The sequence below is a fragment of the Carex rostrata genome, chromosome 2 (genome assembly GCF_964058835.1).
Source record: "Carex rostrata chromosome 2, lpCarRost1.2, whole genome shotgun sequence".
Lineage (NCBI taxonomy): Eukaryota > Viridiplantae > Streptophyta > Magnoliopsida > Poales > Cyperaceae > Carex > Carex rostrata.
In genome coordinates, this window is record NC_135919.1 from 12360720 (window position 1) to 12382611 (window position 21892).

A 21892-nucleotide genomic window follows, 5' to 3' on the forward strand; every position below is an offset into this window, starting at 1 on the left:
ACAGTGCCTGTCATTAAGAATAAAGAGAGGGTCTATTGGTCTAACGGTCTCGAGTCCCCAACTCCCCATCGTCTGCATTGGTTCAAAAGAGCATCTTGAGCTAGAGTAGGGTTAAAATGCACCATTGTTTTTTGTCTCAATCATGCTCCATTTTTATATTTCTGTTTACAAAGTTTAAATAGTCGATCCGAACCGTTCATCTTGTTCTACATATTAAAATGTGGTTAGAGACCAAATTTTATTTTTTTTAGAATTTTTTTACTATTTTTTTAGATAGGTACAAAATCACCGTTTTTGGATGGTCCACATGTATTGATTTTGTACCTATCTAAAAAAATAGTAAAAAAATTTCAAAAAATATAAAATTTGGTCTCTAAGCACATTTTAATATGTAGAACAAGATGAACGGTTCGGATCGACTATTTGAACTTTGTAAATGGAGACATAGAGATGGGGCATGGTTGGGGCAAAAAACAATGGTGCATTTTAACTCTACTCCTTGAGCTAATACATCTTGGAGTTAATACATAGGCGGGTCTTTAATATTAGTACGGATTTAATTTGCACGAATCTTAAAGCCTATCAGACAGTTCAGAACTTCAGATACATTAACTCAAAAAAGATTCCTTTTTTAGTTAATGCAGAGGATACAAATTCAACGGTCTCTAATTCTTATCAATTAGATCTGTACTGTACTACCGTCTTACTATTAATTAATTAAAAAAACAGTGGCTATTATTAAAAAAAAAAAAAAGAGGGACAGAAGACCTCTCATTTTCTATGCTTCAAGCCGAAATCAATGTACACAGTATTTAAATTATACTATTCTAACATGTATTTGTATACGACTGAGGCTACGGTATTTTGCAAAGTGCGAAATAGTCCATGTTTGAAACCAATATCTCTCTTTACAAAGTACAAACAATCAATTTGAAGTGATTTTCTTATAAAATTGTATTTGAAGACCAAATTTTATATTTTATAGAATTTTTCACTATATTTTAGATAACTAAAAATTCATCTAATCTAAAGATTTTTGAACCATCCAAAAATAGTAATTTTCTATCTATTTTGAGAATATAGTAAAAGAAAATTAAAATTAAAATTTAAAATACGGTCTCCAAATTAATACTTTTTATGAGGAGATAATGATGAGCGGTTTGAATCGACAGTTTGAACTTTGTAAATAAATATATAGATCCATAGCATGGACCGATCCGTGTTTTGTAAAGTACCATAACCTCACTATATAATTATACAATTATGGAATATGTTTATACGAATGAAAGTGAATCCTAAGAAAGTTATTTTATGAAAAAAATTGAAGCCCTATTTATATTTTTGAATCGGATGTTGATACTATTATGTTACAACATACATTTATATCAGTGAAAGTAGACAATACAATGTTGTTTTGTTAAAAAGAAAAATAAAAAAAAACTTAGGCTGATATATATAATTTTGTATCATATATATATACTAATTATTGAATATCTCTGTCTATAAATATATTTGGTAATTAAATATCTTGTACATTAACTGTAGATTTATAAGTTTTGCCTAAAAAGATAAGAAATGAATGTTGAACTTCCAAAATTTTGTTAATAAAAGAGGCACATAGTGTTGCAAGTTAAAACAACAATATATGTGTGAGAGATGAATTCCGAAAACGAGAGGAGAACAAATAAAAAAATTCTCAACAATAATGATAATAGTAACAATTAAAGACAAAAAAAGTTTAATAATTTTTGAATCCAGGACACAGTTCATGCTCAGAGATGTTTGGGGAAGGGGGGAGGCCCGGGAGGAGCTAGCAATTAAAGACAAAAAAAGTTTAATAATTTTTGAATCCAGGAAACAGTTCATGCTCAGAGATGTTTGGGGGAGGGGGGAGGTCCGGGAGGAGCTAGCTAGGTGGGGACAAGCAAAAGATGAGCAATTCATTTTTCTCTCTTTTCTTTTCGTTTGCTTGTGCTTCTACTTCAAAAGCTTGGGTATTGGCCAAGACTTGGTCTAGAGAGAATCTCTAGAAAGAACTTGGAACTGTAGCTCATCTGAGCAAACAGTGAAGGTAGTCCCCAGATCACGAGATAGAGCAAGGACATTTATTTATGAAGGTTGAAAGCGATGTGTAGGTAGATTTAAACATAGAATAATAATAATGAATGATTAATTCATTATAGAAGAAGGCAACCCCCAACCCACACACATAGGAAATAAAGACAGCTCGAAAAGAGAGAAAGCTTTCAAGAGACCTACATCCTGGGTCGATACTGGATACTACCAGTCTATAATAACCTCAAGCCGGGATACCTCGGATCACCTGGTCAAATTTACCCCCACTGAATGTAATTGAAAATTCAGAAAAAGTGCGCCTCGGATCAGATCCTTAAATTACTAAATAAGACCCAATCGGAGTAGCGCACTGTGCTTAATTTATCTGGGTCAGCCACTGAGTTATGATCAGAGAATCAATGGCTCAGATAAAGAGGAGAACTATTACCAGTAAGGGATTGAGGTACCATAAATTACAAAAAGAAATCCGTTTTTTATTTTATTTTTGATGAAACAAGAAATCAGTTGAGAGAGAGAGAAAGAGAGTACCTGTGTACGTGTTGTGTATCTATTGGCAGAAAAGTGCATTGCGAAGAAAAGGAAGAGAGGACTTGTTTTCTCAGTCTTTCACTCTTTCAGAGTTCGGACTAAAACAGGAGGAGAGAGAGAAAGAGAGAGACAGACACACGTGGGGAGAAGAGGCCATAAAAATGAAAATTGATTCAAACTCAATTGGCGTACAACAGAACCTGATCGATCGGTCGGGGACCAGTAATACTTCATATTAATTCTTATGCTTGTTCTTTTCATGACCCCTCACTTCATGTCATCTTCCATAAAAGAAGTGAAGTGAAGAACTAAAAATAGCGACGCAGAAAAGGAAAGATTTGAGCACTAGCGCCAGAGTTCTTCTTTACTTCTTTTATTTGGAGTGAGAGAACTTTGGTGCCCTGATAGGTTTCAAACTTTCAATTGCCGGGAATAATGCTTAGTCATTATCATATATAAACTTGTTCATATAAAAAAATAAAAAATTTTGTTGTTTTAATATAGGCAAACACGGACGCCAAGGGTAATGGAGATGGCTTTAGACTATTTACTTAATTTAAATTATTGATCGATTGGAGAGGAAGTCATTTATCTACTAAAAATCTAAATCTGAAGGAGAGAGAAGACACTCCGTTGTTATGAACTTATGATTGATAAATTAATTGGGTCTTTCTTCATTGAGTAGCTATGTTAAATAAAAAATAAATAATATTGTGTTTTTAGTAAGATAACTTATTGGGAAGCACAGCATGATGCATCAATTCCTCTCTCATGGTGGCATGCTAATTATTAATTAATTATATTGATGCATGGACCGAATGGTTTTAGAACATTTCCCAAGCTAATTAAGCACGAGCTTTGAAACAATAAAAGCCAAAGAAGTGACTGCATCTCTAGCTAGTCATTAATCCCAAGAGAATGTAAAGACATGTCAGTGTAAATTGTGGTCCATAGCCAAGCTAGATATATATATGCAGTGCAGAATGGTTCAATCAGATAACTGAACTATCGTCATGTCATTTTTTATATTTTTATATAATTCTTTTTCCTTTTAGTTTTCGACAACCACATCTGCCTTGAAAGAACTGGCAAGCGAGAATGCAAGGCTTCCAACAAGAACATGAACAGTAAAGCTTATCAAGATACTAATTGCTCAATTATCTCCGTTCGACCAAAAACCTCCAAGTAAAAACAAGAATCAACAACAAAGCCATACGATTGATTACCACCTACAATTCGGAAAGAATAATTCAACAAAAACAGAAGATCAATAATTAACAAAGAAAAGGAAAACGAAAAAAATGAGATGAGAGATTGAGCTCGAGATCAACTGTCAGAAGAAGATCATTCGAAAACAATATAGAGATGAAGAGATAAAGACCTATTGCATCTATGCGAACTAATTTTGAGAACTAGCACCACCACCAGAGGCCTCTCCTGGTGCCGCTACAGCAGCGGAAGATGAAGATCCGCCGGTAGCAGCACCAGAGGAAGATCCACTGCCGCCACCATCACCACCTCTCTTGCGCTTCCTTACCTTTTCATATGGAATCCCCCGTGCTTTCGCCTGAGCATCGCGTACCTCTCTGAGGTAGATTCTCACAGCACGGGCCGCAAACGGATTAGAATCAGGTGCACCACCATTCTCCTCATATGCAGCTCTCAACCGGCCGATGAGTGCATCGAGCGAACCCCATGCCTGCTTCAAGGGGCACGTGCATGGTGCGGGAGGGTTTGGCTGGCCATAGAAGGTGCACCCATTTGCGTGCACCTTTGTCTTGCCAAACTGGTCAAGATACTTCAGGAACTCAATCACATGTGCACCGCTACACCTGGCTAGAGTGAGCGGCGGCTTATGGTTTCGGAGGTATTGCAGGAAGGTGTTCCAGTCTCGCCGCTTCTGAGATTCGTATCGGCTAAGTTGCGGCGGAGGTAAGGCCGGTTGAGATGGACCAGGAGGAGGAGGCGGGTCAGCACCTGTTGATGGCGATGGACCCGGTTCGGGATCCATATTTACTTCTTATTTTTTCCTTTGTGGATGGAGGTTGAGGGTGTGAAAATTAAACAGTAAGTATGATTAGAGAAAGAAAGATGGTTGTTTCTTGGAAGAGGGTTCGAGATGGGACGGGAAAAGTGGAGAGAGCGACGGGAAGAGGAAGGGGGGAGTGAATGGGAGTAGAGGGAAGGGAGAGGTGAATAATGTGAGATTTTTGTAAGCAAAAAATGAATTCACGTGGTGGCCCCCGGGATGGAGAGACACACTCTCATACCCGGACTATTTATATATACAGATAAATCTACTTTTATATTTATGTTTTTGCAGAATTATGTTTATTAATATATTTTCTTGCCGTGTATCTTTAACATGGATACGGTAACGATTTTCTGTCGGAAGAGTGCATCTTTTTTGTTCTACAGTGTGTTTCTTAATTATAGTCATTTTCACATGAAAGTCCATGATCACGGGTAATTTCAGCAAACATATAAAAAAATTCATGTGGTTCTTTCGCCTGGATTTTTCCTTTTTTCTGAAGTAAATTAAAATGGGAAGAGCAAAGTATATATCAATGTAATGTTTGGTAATTGGCTGGATTATTTTATGAAGTGAATAAATGGGGAAGGCCAAATATACAAAGGAAAACGACACAAAATCTATAGAAGTGATATTGATGTTTTGCTATTTTATTGTTCTGGTTATTATACAGATTAAAAGGAAAGCTTTTTGACTATGAGCTGACTGCGTTGTTTAGTAGTCTACTGACAGTACGTCAGAAATGTTGGGTATTGCCTAACAATGGCCAATACCATTCTTTTTGACGATTCAAACCACCTGAAGCATTTTTTTTCTTCCAAATTGACCTCACTTTTGTTTTAGACCTCCATCTTAGCACTGATACATCATATATATGCACTGGCCTGATACGTTGAGATGTGAGAACAACAGTTATAGCACAGACCATGAACCAGCACACTCTCCTTAATTTGAGTACGAGGCCCGCCCATATTCGAAATCCAGATGTTGCTAAAAAGAAGCACTATCAAAGATTTTAACAGAATAGTTTTTGCTTCATGCAGCGCTTATCACGATGTCAAAATTATTATGTTAAAATCTTGAGTAGAATTAGGGTGTTCTCGAGTTCAAAGCTTTTTCGTGAATTCAACTCTAAAACTCATTAGATTGACTTTAAATGACGAATCTAAACCGTTGAAATCATTTTATCTTACAAATGATGCGTCTACGTACATGCACAAAAAAAAAAAAAAATTGTATAAAATCAAGTGGTCAAAAGACATCCAAAAATAAATGTATTAAAATTAATTTATAAACCTTTTAATTTTGATCAGTTGACTTTATATTAAATTAAATCGAAACTTTTAAATTTTTACATAGTCACATCACTTGCAAGGTAGAAGAATTTTAATGGTTTAGATTCGTTATTTGAAGCCAGTTCAATAAATTTTAGAATTGAGTTTACAAAAAACTTAGTAAACTTAAAAACACCCTGGTTCTATTCTAAAATCTTTACCCCTTGTTTGCCCCTGAATCGGAATCTGATATGGCTATACATTATTTTCTGGAAGCAGATTGTGACTCTCCGAAATTACCAATAACAAATGAGAACACACGCATCTCCTATCTTGTTTTTATGCTAAAATAAGATTGAAATCTGGAAAGTATAGTCTAAAACGGTTACATAAACACTGGCAGCTAGTTTTAAATTTAAAAAATATATATATTATGTAAACTCTAGATCTTGTTTATATAGAGATAGCTAGAGAGACAAATTCAACTTTCACAAAAGACGTCAAAGCATAAATAGATGTCGCACTAAATTAACAAACTCCTATTTCAAATTAAAAGAAAAAAAAAAAATCTCGTGTATATCAATTCAAATTTGGAAAACACAACCTACTCGTTCTTGAAATGAGTAGCTGAAACACCACTAAATAGTAAATTTACAAATTAAAGTAAGAGTAACATAAGTAGCTCATTAAATTAGGTGCTATAGATAACATAGCCTTTCGTGCTATGACCTTAAAAACTTATCGTATAAATTTCAATCTTCAATCTAAGTAGCTCATTAAATTGGTTATATAATGAACTTGTAAAATACAAATTTTTGCTATTTTTTAAAAAAATTTACTACTATTTTTTTATTATATATTTATGAAAGATAGCTTAAAATAAAAGAAAATTGTCAATACTTTAGACTATTTTTTGCCACATTTCATAAATCATAAAAAACAGTGAAAAAATTCTAAAATATTAAAAATTAGTATTCTACCAGTTCATTATATAACTAATTTAGTTAACTAATTAAATTGAAATATAAAGTTTATACGATAGGGTTTTTAGACCATCACTACAACAATGTAGATACTTTTTGCGAGAGAAAAAACAAATTTATGACGGTACTCCCTCGCGAAAAGTACCGTCGCAAAAAGAAAAAGCTGAAGAATGAGAGTAGTCCGTCGCAAAAAGTCACTTTTTTATCCTCGCGAAAGGTGTCTCATTCTTGTTGTGCATAACACAGAAGACCTTATGTCATCCATAACATCTAAGCCTTACTCGTAACTATATATTCTCTGCAATATTTTTTCATACATGATTAATTAGATACTTTATTTATTTATTTTTTGCAGAGGTATCATAAGTTGGGTTGTCAAATACTTATTTTACAGTTGATTTAGATATTGTTTTCTTTGTGAAGTTATAAGTTTCAAACTCAATGTTAATCCTTAAAATAATTTGATATCTTTGATTCTCATTTCTTATTAAAAAAAAAAGTAGGAGAAATTTCATGTGGACCCCTTGAAAACTTCATAATATAATATTTGTCCTTCTAAATTTTAAAAACTCACAAATTTACTTATTTTGTCTTTTTTATTCAAACTCCTTTCAAATTTATAGGAGTATCTATTTTACTTTTTATTAAAAACATAGAAGTATGTAACCTATTTAAGATAAATGTGAGTCTTTTAATTGATCAGTTTTTAAGAACAAATGACTAATTTTTGTACATCTGACAAATGCACGGTGATATTTAGGTATACGTTTGTGTATGTATTACAAATAGAGAAATTAACTATTTACCTTCAGAAACCAACTGATTATAAAGGGCTTATCATATTTGCAGATCAGAAACCAACCGATTAAACCCTTTTTTGGTGCTACCAAATTACACCATATATTTTCAAAGTCCAAACAGTCAATCCAAACCGTTCAACATGATGTATTAAAATTTTGCTTGCAAATCAAATTTAACATTTTTTTGAATTTTTTTACTATTTATTAAGATGAGTACAAAAATTCAATAGTTTGAAAGTAATGATTTTGTAAAATACATAGTAAAAAGTAAAAAAAATGTAAAATTTGATTTGCAAGCACATTTTAATATATCCATCATGTTGAATAGTTTGAGTCGACTGTTTAGACTTTGAAAACTTTAAAAATATAAGGTGTAATTTGGTGTCACAAAAAAAGAGTGCAAGTGGATCTATCCCTCCTATATATAATAATAATCAATTTTTCTAATAACAAAGTGCATCGTCTTTTGTGTGGAAGTTCACAACTTCATAGTGTCTCATTTTTTCTTCCAATTATTGAGATCTATATATTTTCATACGATATGTAATCTTATTTATACCGTCAATAATTTCAAGATGTTTTGTTTCCATGAAAATCCTCAAAGGATACGGAGTTATTGGTCTATTATTTTGAGCATCTCGATCTGAGTTGGTCTATTATGAAAACAAATTAAAATAATAACCTCGCATCTTATAATATTAGAGTAGTATAAAGAATTTTATGAAAATAAAAGAGTAGATTTAAAAATTACGGTCATTTAATTAATTATAAACATGTTTTAATTAATAACATTATTAGTAACTATTTAAAATCAATAACCTTTAAAAAAATTCTAAAAGAAATATATGTTCATGTAGGATGTTGATGAAGGGTTCCGTTTTGAAGGAAAACTTAAATAATGCCTTCTCCGTTTTCATTTTTCACTCACCGCTGACATGTTGGAACTAAATTAGTTTCGATATATACTATAATTAATATTTAAAACTTTGGAAGGTAGTGCTATCTCCAAAATTTTAAGTTGGGTCAACTATTCCTTCATATTATGTTGACACTTTCTTCTACATGCATCCACAAATTATAACAATTGCCCTTTCCCAATCAAAAGGTCCAATTAACAACCTTCTACTGTTCTACACCACGGTTCGTTTGTCCTTAATCTTGATGTTTTTTTATAACTATATTATAATTGAGCGAGACTAAGTATTATATGGTTCGTTTGTCCTTAATCTTGATGTTTTTTTATAACTATATTATAATTGAGCGAGACTAAGTATTATACATTGCTCATATTTGGTCTGTAATATAAATTAATATATTTAATTCCAAATTTTTTATTAATATTTAAAAAATACTTTGTTTTTCTGAAAAATTCAAAAAATATCCGGGTCACAATGACAATTAGTGGCTCTATTCTTAGAGGCTGCCATTTGTAGTTGCGGTCCCATTACTTTTTTTTAAGAAAACAAAACATATTTAGTTTTATTTTGTTGTAATATATTTTGCAAAAATAATATGTGAGGTTATTATTTCTTTTATTTTCATAAAATGAAAGTTAACAAGCAGTATTTTTGTTTCATTAGATGATAATAACAATAAATATAAAATAAGCGAAAAATAGAAACTGCATATGTTCTCATGAATACAATAAAAACACGGCTAATCAATCTAAAATAAATAATATTCTTAAATAAAAACATCCAATACATTGAAAACATAAATTTAACTCATAGATAAACATTCAATCCATTAATTGCTTTTCAACCTGCAAATTAATAAACAAAAATCGTTGTTAAATCAAATTATTTCAATAATTTTTTTTAAGTTGAAATTGAATAATAAAATAAATATTGTATCAACCTCGAGCATCTCGAGTAGCTCTGTTGCGTCTTTCCTGTGTAACTCGGTTGACTTAGTGTCCTCTTCACCTCTTATTTAGTAAGTCCAAAGCCAATTGAGAGCATGATCACATGACTACTATTACTTCCTCGTGCTATTTGATGGCCTCATGAAAAATTTGATGGCCTCATCACTGCAATGGTTATAACTTCTTCATGTTCTCAGCTATGTGAGTAGCATAAAAACAGTGAACGCAATCATCCTCATCCTCGTTCCAATCCATATCATCTTGTCTAAACACCTTCTTCGTACCCTTTACTCTATCAGTGATGACATACACGAATCTGGAGCGAATTACATTGTGCCACAACCATTGTATAAACCACCCACAATCTTCGAAGTTCTCTGTCTCAACTAGTGCTAAAGGCAATGAGAGAAGCTGGTTTTCGGCATCATGCCCGATTGTAATCAACAACTTACACGTATTAAACAATCAATCAATTAAATCAATCAAAAAAATAAAAAAATTAAAGTATTAAACAATCAATCAATTAAATCAATAAAAAAGATTAAACAAATTAAATAAAATTAATTACCTTTGTATCAATCTGACAGGAAACCAACATCAACGGTGATGACTGGTCTGAGGTGTGGAACGATAGCTATGCACAGTCCAAATGCCCAAGCTGTCCTATGAAAATACTTGTATGGTCTGCCCTTACCAGTTGGAAATGAGTCACATCAAACCTGTGATTAATTAAAAAAAATGAAATTGTTTATTTTTTTCACAATGCCGTAAAAAAAAACTAACAATATAGTACCTGGGTTTTTTCTTTGGATTGCTTGCAACAACAAAGTTATAAACGCGTATAACCCCTCCCAGCTACCACATTGGCGGACAATTGCCAACTCCCGTCCACGCCATAGTTTCTTGTACGTCGGTATCTGATCGTTGTATCTTTCATCAACAGTGATCCTGACGGCTTGGATTCTCAGATCAACATCATTCCTCATATGAGCCGATATACAATTAGCGACCAAAAAAACCGATAACTGTGCATGATCTATTCTTGTCGTATTGACGTGACATGAATGTTTTGTTGGACATCTAAAGACACGCCATTGTTCACTGTAACCAGTGGCAACATCATATTTGTACCAGCCATATCTACTGTCCTTGCACTTGAATCTCAGACTGGTCTTGTCACTCTTCATGCTCTTAATCTCTTTATTGCAATGAATGTGAAACCTGAAAATTGCACTCTTCATTTGCTCTTTTGAGTCATAACACTGTCATTCCAACAATTCATCCTCATACTCTTCTTCCTTTAAAAAAAAACCCACATTAGCTTCCTAAAATCCTGATGCGTCATTGAAATAAGCGAGTGCTCTAACCCGCGATCTATTATTATAAACCTTTGTCCAAGCACATGTTTGGTGTCTTCCTAGTCACTCTGACCACTCATCCACTCATCCTCTCAAGGTCGACATCCCCAATTTTCCTCTGACTCACATTATTTTGGATCTACTGTATCATCGGTATCATTCGGATCAAAACATTGGGCCTGACAGGGGTCCCGAATTAGGGCCTGACTTAGGGGCCGACTACTAGAAGGTCAGATTCTCTGAACTAGGGACTGACTACTATATGGTTGGTCAATTTGGAGAGGGGCCTGACCTGAGATAGATGAGTTTTTTTTTTTAAAATGCAAAATGCCCATTCCATTGATCGGAATATGGATAATTACACCATCACAGTTGTTCCAGTTTTAGAGTCAACAAAAAAAAAACTGCAACAACAAAACAAACACCAAGACATACATCATCCAAAGCTTAACACTTGCAATATTCCAAAAATAGACTAATGTTGCTAAAATTAAGCCGCTAAGTAAAGGGCTGAGGCTAATAATATCTAAATGACAAAATTGGGTTTTAGTCTTCATCGCAGAAGGACCCCATCAGAGTCGGTTGCTGGCTGGTAAACGACCACCTCCATGGGCATGTACTGAGCTAATGGAATAGCATCTTCAATCACAGAAAGCCACTCTCCAACTGCATCTTTGACTTTCTTCTTCAAGGTACCTGACCAATAGCCACACAAGGTTTTAATGAGCAAAATTAATGATCTAGCAGTTTTAACATGACCATTAGTAAAGCATACTTCATTTCGATGTTTCCAAATACTCCAACTAACTGCACTTAAAACAATCATGAAACCAGTTCTGTTTACATAATCCAATGTATGTGCAAAATGTAAGATATCATCCCATGTATGCCAATTTTGCATTACCCATTGACTTTTACCTAAATAAAACCAAATTTGTTGTGCTAAATTGCAAGTTATGAATAAGTGATTAATGGATTCATGCTCAGAACAGAAATGACAAGTTTGGTCTCCAACCCACCCTTTCAATGTAAGATTATCTTTGGTCAATATTGTGTTATGGGATATTAACCACATAAAATTTTTTATTTTTGGTCGAACTGGTAATTTCCAGCAAAGCATTGAGTCACTAGGTTTAACCCCCCCCCCCCCCCCCCCCCCCCCCCCCCCCCCCCCAAAAAAAATTAAGAAGTGTGTAGATGGAGTGTGTTGAAAACTTCCCTGAAGCCTCCCATTTCCATTCAATGTAATCATGTGGAAGAGTGAAAGAGGTTGTGCTAATGATGTGTAGTAGAGCTATCTAGTCTTGATAATTTACTCCTAGTAATTCTATCCTAAACCGGACTATCTGTCCTTGTGAGTGTATGACATCAGCTAGCAAAACATCCTTATTACTACATTTTGTGTACAGTGTGTAAAATTTTATAGCTAAAGGGCAATTTTGGTACCAATGATCAGTCCAGAATTTGATTGGTGTATTTACTCCTGGTGTGTAAGAAACACTCATGTCACCTATGTGATTGACTTTCTCTAAAGCAGACCAGAATGGAGAGAAAACAGTTGTATTGTGAGTTATATATTTATACACAACTAATGTTTTCCAAGGACTATGATACTCATTATTCTTTAATTTCCACCACCATTTAAGTAAAAGGGAGATATTCATTTGCCTAAGGTTAAGTATACCTAAGCCTCCAACATGTTTGGCTAAACAAGATGTGTACCAATCTATGAGAATATATTTTTTTCTTTCTAGAATTACCTTGCCAGAGGAACCGCCTTCGAATTTTATCTATTTGTTTGACTACTGTAATTGGCATTCGATAAACCGAAAGTGAGTATAAAGGGATAGAAGAAAGAACTGAATTTAAGAGAGTTAATCTACCTCCTATTGATAACATGGTTCATTTCCAATGTTTTAGTCTACTTTCTACTTTGTCTACTAGGAATGCCCAATCTGACACTAGTAATTTTTTATAATGAAGAGGTAGGCCTAAGTATTTTATGGGAAATTGTCCTCCCTGGCATCTAAAAATCTGTTGTAACTCTAGAGCCTTATTGGCTTCTACATGGATGGAGTAAGTTCAGTTTTGTCGTAATTCATTTTGATACTAGAGATCGATTCAAAAGCAAGCATGGTCCACCATGCAGATTCCACATTTTCTTCCTGGGCTTCCAGGAATAAAATTGTGTCATCTGCATAGTGGCAATTAGTGACGACTTTACCCTCTAAGTAGGGTGGTCCTAATCCTTTAACTAAGTTAGCTTGCCTACTTTTCGTAAAAAGTTTACTAAGTGTATCTGCTGCTAATATATAGGGTAAATTTCGCTGGAGGTCACTCAACTTTGCTCTTTGTCACGAATTGGTCACTCAACTTTGATTTGTCCCTTGAAAGCCACTTAATTTCATATTTGTTCTAATTTAGTCATTCCGTCACATTTTTCATCCAAAAACTTAACGGATCTGACGTGGACATCCAACTCATCATTTTAACTTATTTGGGTACAATTTGGAGATGCCATTCTATTACTATATTTTTCCTTTCTTTTTCTTTCGCTCTTCGTCTTTCTCTCCCAGCAAAGATATTTCCCTCTTCTTTTTTCTATTACAATTTGAAAATATACATCTTGGAGACACGTATCAAAGGCAGGAAGAAAATTTACACAATAAACTTTCGTGATCCCAACGATATTGACTTCCCTTTCTGTCACCTGATCTAGCGATATTGCATTCCTTCTCTGACTCTCAGAATTTGTTCCAACAAATGACAAATAGTTGTATAGTCATTAATTCTCTTAATTAATTATGATTCTTTTCTCTTTTTTACATTGTAATATAAAAAAAACATATCAGTAAAATAGAGAAATTACTTTTATCAATGTTTCACCCACTAGATATAAAAAAAGTTTTTACAATTTAGTCCCTGTGCATTAGTGTGCCCTACCCATTATATACTGGTACACAAACCAGTAAGCAAGAAATACATGGATATAGATTACATTAAATTAATTAAAAAGTTCAAATGGAGAACAGTAAGAAGATGTGGTCTAATTTATATGATCTAAACTTATATCTAAATTATTGCGAATATATAGGCCACACATGGGAGCTCTTTCGATGCTTCATTGTTGAATTTTTCACATGAGGATGAAATTAGGGTTTAAGAGAAAATAATTTTCGAATCATAATAAGGAAGAATATGGAACAAGAGGTAGGAAAGAAGAGTGCGGAGGGAATAAGATAAGAAATAAAAGTAAAAAAAGAGGAAATAAATTATCAATTCTAATAGAGTAACAAAGAAAGAGAAGAGTCTGGAAGCAAATCGAAGATAAAGAGTCTGGGAAAGAAAGAATAAGAGGGAAAGAAAAAGAAAGGAAAAATATGGTAATATAATGGTATCTCCAAATTGTATCCAAATAAGTCAAAATGATGAGTTGGATGTCCACGTCAGATCTGTTAAGTTTTTGGATGGAAAAAGTGACGGAATGACTAAATTAGAACAAATATAAAATTCAGTGGCTTTCAGGGGACAAATCAAAGTTGAGTGACCAATTCGTGACAAAGAGCAAAGTTGAGTGACCTCCAGCGAAATTTACCCTAATATATATAAAAAAGGAGATAGAGGGTCGCCTTGTCGAACCCCCCTTTTACAATAGAAATAATTAGTGAGCCCCCCATTTACTATGAGACAAGACTGTGAGCTATAAAGCCATTGGGTGATCCATTGTATCCACTTTAAACCGAAATTTCTACTTTTTAAAACTTCTAGCAAGTACTCCCAATGTATCTTGTCGTAAGCTTTTTCAAAGTCTATTTTTATCACTACCCCGATTGTTTATTACTATAAAAGTTCTTGACCAAAGATCATGTTATCTAAGATATATCTATTTTTAATAAAAGCAGATTGGCTACTATCTACGAGTCTATCCATAACTTGTTCTAATCTAATAGTAAGAATCTTAGAGATGATTTTAAAACTACAGTTAACTAAACTTATTGGCCTAAACTTCTTAATATGTATTGCATCATTTTCCTTAGGTATGAGACATATGCAAGATTTACTGATCCTATGTAAGTTAAGTTGATTCTCATAAAAGAAGTGTGTAAGTAACATCAAATCTGTTTTGACTATTTCCCAGAAAAATTGATAGAACTGGAAAGTAAACCCGTCTGGTCCAAGTATTCCATTTGGTTCAGAAGTAAAGACTGCATGCTTAACTTCTATTTCTGTAAAAGGTCTTTCTAAAGTCCATTGTTCCAGTCTGTCAATTTTTCATCGGTATTCCAGAAATTCTGGTCCAAGTGACCATATTTACACCCTGTAGTCCCTAATAACTCCTTATAATAAGAAACTATGTGCTCCCTAATCTCTACTATATTATTGCTAATAGAACCATTCATTTCTAAACTATGTATTTGATTTTTTTTTTATCTATGGGTAGCTATAGTATGAAAGTATTTAGTGTTGGCATTGCCCGCCTCTAACCATAATTGTTTAGATCTTAACTGCTAGTAGGTTTCTTCTTCTTGGTAAATTTCATCTAATCTATTGTTAAAAAAAATCCATTTGGTTTCTTCTTCTACAGTAAACTGTCTTTCTTCCTTTATTTTTTCTAACTCATGTAGTGTTTTGTTTATCAATGTTTTTTCCTTTTTCTTTTTACCATAAAATTTTTTTGCCCATCCTTTTATTTTTTTTGTCGAAGTTTTTTAAGTTTTTTGCTCCAACTAAGAGCAATATCATGTTGAGATAATGGAGTTTCATTCCACCATTTAGGCAGTAACTATAGAAAATCCTCTTGTTCTAACCAAAGTGGGTCAAACCTAAATATAGGTGGATGTTTAGAAGCTAGACTATTAGTCCTAACCAACAGTGGGCAGTGATCTGACCCCGTACTATTTAAATCTAAAATTTGACTAGAAGAGTATGAGAGATCCCAAGTCACTGTAGAGAAAACCCTATCTAACAATGCAAATCTAGTACCATTAGACCAAGTGAATTGCCTAGTAGTTAGTTTATGTTCAATAAGATGATAGTCGTTAATGAAATTATTAAAGTCCCTACTTACATACTCGTCAAAGTTTGTACCAGATTTCTCTTCTTTTTTCCTAATTGCATTAAAATCTCCTAATACTAACCATCGCTCTATACTACTGTCTCTAATTGTCCTTAATTCATTCCAGAAATCCTTTTTAAGTCTCCTAATTACTGGACCATATACTATGGTGAGTTGCCATTGCAGACTATGACCTTGGATTAACATCATAGCTGGGTCGGAACACCGGACTGGGGCAATTTCCACATATAGGTCAATTATCTTATACTCACCCTCAGAAAAACTCATTGTTTGGTTATACAATATATGCTAGACTCCATCATTCAGAATTAAAAATAGTTGGAGCTAGGTTTGTGCTGAACCAGCGGGCATGCTAATTGTGGCATGAATATTAAGGTTATATTGACCCTGATCCAATCTCAGGTTCTGATAATAACAGTCTTTATTCCCAAATAATCAGTACCAGACATTGATCACAATAATAGGCCTAGGACTATAATAAACCCCCATTAGGGCCATGTAAAACCTCACAATCGGTGTAAATAAATACCATAAGACTCATTTTGAACCAATTACACACAAACCTAAATTAATTAAATTAATTATTAACCTACTGAAAATATAAATAAAATTAAAAAAAAAAACTTACAGATCAGAAGAGAAGAGAGAGTTGTCCGAGGAGAGAGAATGAGTGAAAGTGAGAAATGAAATTATGCCTCTGGAAAAGAATATATAATAAAATTGGGATCGCAACGACAAATGGTGGCCTTAATGAATGAGGCTGCAACAACAAATGGCGGCCCCTAAGAATATGACTGCCAATTGTCATTGCGGTCCAGATATATTTCTATTCCCTGAAAAAATGGGTTTTTTTGTTTATTTTTTTTGTAAAGGGTATTAATAAAAATTTTGGTATTTAATTGTTAGTTTGATCATTCAATCTATCATTTAATATAATTTTCATATTAAAATGTAACTGCAGATCAAATTTTGTATTTTGTAAAAAAAAAAATTAATATGTAGAAAATAACTTGTAAAAAATATAAAATATAAAATTTGATTAACAAGTATATTTTCATATATAAATCATACTATACGGTAAAATTAGACGGTAAAAATAGAGTTAATAATCTATAGTACGTACTAATATGTGATATACATAATACCTTAGCCTCACTCATTATAATATCTTATATTGTACAGCCATTTAGATACGGAATTTCAATATATTATGATAAGAAATAAAAAAAAAAGGGATCGAAGTTAAAAAAATATTTTATTTGTGAATTGTTAAAGTTATAAATGAAAAATAATAATTCAATAGTCATGTATTGTCTATATCTTAATTTATTGGAACAATTGTCGTCTATATTAACAAATAAATAGCATTGATTCCGTTTGCAAATAAAACAGTCAATTTTATAAAAACAAAGGAAAATTGATAATCGTCTTTGCACAGATCGAGATAGTGTTGTTTAAGCCGAATAATCGGAATGATTGTCATGACTCGTCAAAAACAAAAGTACGAAACGAGACGAATGTTTAACTTTGAACTTTCTTCCGTCTTTTAGGATGCTTGCTACCACACTGTGGAGATACCATTACGACTTATTTACGAGTTATATCACGATTCGTGCTGGAATTTTGTTTAACGAATATTTGGAGTTTTGGACCGTTCCATGTGCATCAATATTCGTGCTGGGCTAGAAACATCTGCACAGCATTCGTAGTCATTTTCCAATTCAGTGCTATATTAACCTTCATTTGTTTTCCTGATGATTACAAGCTGTAAAGGTGTCATTTATTGAGTAGGCGAAGATACTTGTGAAATTTCTGTGGGCCTAAATAACAAAGAACTCGTTGCCTAATTTTTAACAAATGGGCCTAATACAGAATACTTCCCTCATGGACTCAAAAAACAAAATTGCTGACTACCAAAATACCTTTGTGCAATGTTATCTGAACCGGACCGGACGTTGAACCGATAAACCTCCGGGTCAACGGTTTACTGGTCGGACCAGTGGGTCAACTGGTTGAACCGCTGATTTTTTTAAATAATTATAATTTATTAATTTATAATATAAAAATCCAAAATATCATTTATTATAATATACTTGAGACCTTTAACATGACCATACCACGTTCAAGCTCATCAAAAATTCACTTGTAAGTCGAGTTCGTAACTTTTATGGCAGCATTTAATAATTTTTTAATTAATAAGATTCAAAAGTTCACTTGGAAGTTGGATCTGGACGTTCCATTTCATCTAATTTAATAAATAAATTTATAACTAAATGTCCAGATCCACCGTTCAGACTAAAAGTTACAAGCTTGCATCGGAAGAAGAGCATTTTCAAAAAGAAAAAAAACACTGCATAGGAAGAAGAGAAACCAGAAAAAGTACAAAGCGCACAAAATCGGATGGTTTAGCAGCGTTTTTTTATAAAAACCGGTCAATTGAACCGGATTTTATTGGTTTAATTACATAAACGGTCCTTTCAGTGAACCAAACCGGATTGGTAACCGGGTCCGGTTTTTTCCGGTTGAACCATCCGGTCCGGTCCGGTTTTAATAACACTGCCTTTGTGGCTTCTTGACTCAATCAAGATGAAGCTGCTCATGACAAAATCCCAAACAAAAAAAAAAGAATAGATCCACGGAAAACTATACAATTGAGACATTCAAAATTGAAAATTATTTGCACAAAAAATCACACTAGGAGCTGAGGTGGAAGAGGAGATGCAACCAGACCCAACGAAGAGCTTGCCACTGTGCCCCTACTACGTAAAAATCCCGCGATCTCATCATAGTTAATGTAAACTGCCATTTGAAGTGGTGTTGCACCTCGTTTTGTCTGTGCATTGACATCTGCTCCCAGGCCGACAAGCAGCTCCACTGCCTCTATGCACCCGCCCTCGACGGCTAGGTGGAGCGGCGTATGTCCCTCTAAGTCCTTGCAATTGATGTGAATGCCGTGCTTGATCAGAACTGCCATGATGTCACATTGCCCCTTGATCGATGCTAAATGCAGAGCTGTTGTGCCATATTGGTCACAGCCTTGGATTGCAGCACGTTTTTTCAGAAGGGATTCTAGACGGCGGAGGTCGCCTTGTCTGGTGGCTGCCATTACGAGTTCCCACCGTTCCAAAATATCAACAACGTCTTGCTGCACAAAAAAAAAAAAAAAAAAAATCCGATTGCTGATCAAAGCAAAACAAGAGGCCCCAAATATATATTTTTTTCAATCAAGGATAGTGCATGAAAGTACAATATAATTGATGATTAAAACCAGTTAAAATGTTTACAATTTTCTTGACAGTTAACCCTTAAATAATGCCTTTTCTTAATAGGCTGTGCTTCTCAAGTTGTAAGAATAAACTGAACTCGTTTTAATTATTCTGAATTTTTTTTTATTGCTAATTATTCTGAATTAGGGAGGGGAGAAAGGAGTAGTGTGTTTAGGTACCAATGCATGGCTTCTTGCATTGATGCCAAAACACCAAGACTAAATTGTTATTGCATATATATTTTATTTTGCTTCTAAGCCCTTTAGCAAACACTGCTTTATTAATCCAATATCTGCATGTTAGCAAAGCAATAGCACCATGCTGTTGGACAGAATATCAGTTTGTCGGGACCATTAATATTCTTTGACGGTCCCCAGTGGAACAATTCTCATAATTTTGTCGCTGTCAGGAGTCAGGACATGGACGATTTCTATTTGATATTATTCATTCGGAAGTAAATTTACTTTACCGAGGTATATAATTGAGAGCAACTAATTTTTTTTTTTTTTTTTTTTTTGCTTTGACAGCAACGTAATAACACAAATTCCAATAAAATAACCACAAATTAATCACACACAAATTAAAAAGAAAATCCAAACTTACATATCCCTTATCCCTGGCCGCATCGACTGGCATCATCCCCCGGTCAGTTACCACCGTTGGATCAGCCCCCATCTCAACTAGCAAAGCCACCATCTCGGCATCGCCATTCGCAGCTGCAAGGTGCAATGCAGTACGTCCGTCGTGACTTCTCACATCCTTCTCAGCACCTCTCTCCACCAGCGCCTTCACACACCTAACGTGCCCTCTTGATACCGCCACGTGCAGTGCTGTACGACCATCCCTGTCCCTGGCTTGTAATCCCTTGCCCATTTCATCCATTTCAATCAACTGGACCAATTTGTTGTAATCTCCAGCCGCTGCCGATGCATGAATGGGCAGCCATGATTGCTCTAGTGGGGGATTATCGTTTTCATTAGATGGATCGAGAAGCGGTATAAGGTAGGGCTGGCGGTGAAGGATAAGGCGTGCTGAGGCAGAGTCACCAGATGACGTGGCTAGCTGTAATAGGTAGGGACCAACATAAGAAACACGGAGCCGTATTGAAGGGAAGGACGAGATGACGATCGAACGATCGAAATCGGCTGGGGAAAGTGCAGAGCGAATGAGAAACCGGTCAGTGGATGATCGGGGGAAGGTTGATGGAGGCAGCGGTTGCGGCCGAAGAATGACTTGGAGTGTTATTGCAGAGAGAGGCGGGAGGGATCCGCTCGGGGGGTTGACATGGAATTTGTCAGGAGAGGAGGTTTGGATTTTGAAGAAAATGGGGAGAGAGGGGTGGAGGGAGCGCAGGTGGAGGTCAGAACGGCACTTGGCATTCAGCTTGAAGTCGATTGAAACTTCTTGCTCGATCACTTCTAGAAGCTCTTCAATGGTGTTGGTGGTGGTTTCCATGGATTCGTACAAAGGGGACGATGAACGGAGATATTTTCTTTTGCGGCGTGGTCGGAGGGATTGAGATGCTCGGTCTATGACAAAATGAGGGACAGCACAGAACGGGAGTGAAGCGTAATAATTTTAAACGAGTTCAGAGTAGGTCCGATGCCCATCGGACCTACTTTGGTTGGATGGGTGTAGTGACCATTAGATTGCATTAAGATTCGTGCGCTCCGTATTAAAATCCGTACGAGTCTATATCAATTTCCGTGCGTACTTATCTTAATACTAATCATACGATGTTAGAGCTAATTAAATCTAAAAATAGATGCAGTGCCCATCATACCTACTCCTATCTCATTCCTATCTCATTGTAAACAAACCCAAATTGGGAATGATAGTGGTCAGCGGAGAGCGGCAACTGGAAATGGAATCTGGTAGGTGGGGTCAGGTTGGTACTATATTGGTACAGAGTACAGACTTGTGCATTGTCATCATTCTCTTGTCATCATTTTTTAGGTCCTGTTCGGCGTGTTACTGTTTATGTGAAAAAAAAAAAATTCACTCAAACTGAATTTTTTTTTCTCACCTAAATATTAATTTTCAGTTTCTATTTCTATTTCTAACAAGACGCGGAACAAGTCCTTGTAAAGCTATCAATGAGCTTAATACAAGCTTTCAAATTTTCAATGCTAATTGTAATTATGTTTCATGGTCTCATGGAAGCTTGTAATTATATTCTTAAAGGCTTATTCATTAGTGAATTTACAAAAACAAAAACAAGACGCTCAACATATTTTTAATTCTAAATACAAATAAAATAACTGCAGATGACCATAAATACATATACATTAACCATGACATCTAATGAAATACAAATCAATTGAACATACTCAAATTTTACGAAATTACCCTTTAACTAAAATACATAATTTAATTTGAGTGAGGCTGGCTGTTTTGTTAATGCTTTATATGCTTTTGTGAGACAACGCAACCAGAGAGTTGGTACTCTAGTTGCAAACTGGTACCTGTAATTAACTGTTTCAGAAATAAAATGCGTTTTCAGCGTCTTTTAAAAAAAAATATTTGAGTGAGACTATAGTAATATCAATATGTATAATATGTATATTACAAATCGACATGTGATATATATTCATATCATTTTTTCAAAGTTTAAATAAACAATTCGAAACTTTA

At 34.4% G+C, this 21892-nt stretch overlaps 2 protein-coding genes across 2 annotated transcripts; both read right to left on the minus strand.

Annotated features, from left to right (window-relative positions):
* Nucleotides 1–3738: 3738 nt before the first annotated feature.
* On the minus strand, nucleotides 3739–4844 carry LOC144575252 (protein G1-like7). Its single transcript, XM_078325357.1, has one exon. It carries the CDS (start codon nucleotides 4613–4615, stop codon nucleotides 4004–4006), a length of 612 nt encoding a protein of 203 aa, XP_078181483.1. The 5' UTR covers nucleotides 4616–4844; the 3' UTR covers nucleotides 3739–4003.
* Nucleotides 4845–18556: 13712 nt separating this feature from the next.
* LOC144550113 (protein VAPYRIN-LIKE-like) lies at nucleotides 18557–20792 on the minus strand. The gene is made up of 2 exons (XM_078298520.1): nucleotides 19862–20792; nucleotides 18557–19137 (listed from the first exon to the last, which is right to left on the minus strand). Exons 1-2 carry the CDS (start codon nucleotides 20711–20713, stop codon nucleotides 18682–18684), a joined length of 1308 nt encoding a protein of 435 aa, XP_078154646.1. The 5' UTR covers nucleotides 20714–20792; the 3' UTR covers nucleotides 18557–18681.
* Between the last annotated feature and the right edge of the window lie 1100 nt (nucleotides 20793–21892).

Bases quoted from the DNA above. Each gene is read 5' to 3' on its own strand.
- LOC144575252 (XM_078325357.1), bottom strand. From the start codon at position 4,615: ATGGATCCCGAACCGGGTCCATCGCCATCAACAGGTGCTGACCCGCCT.
- LOC144550113 (XM_078298520.1), bottom strand. From the start codon at position 20,713: ATGGAAACCACCACCAACACCATTGAAGAGCTTCTAGAAGTGATCGAG. The intron at 19,138-19,861 runs GTAAGTTTGGAT...TTTTTTGTGCAG, and splicing joins CGGCCAGGGATAAGGGATAT to CAAGACGTTGTTGATATTTT.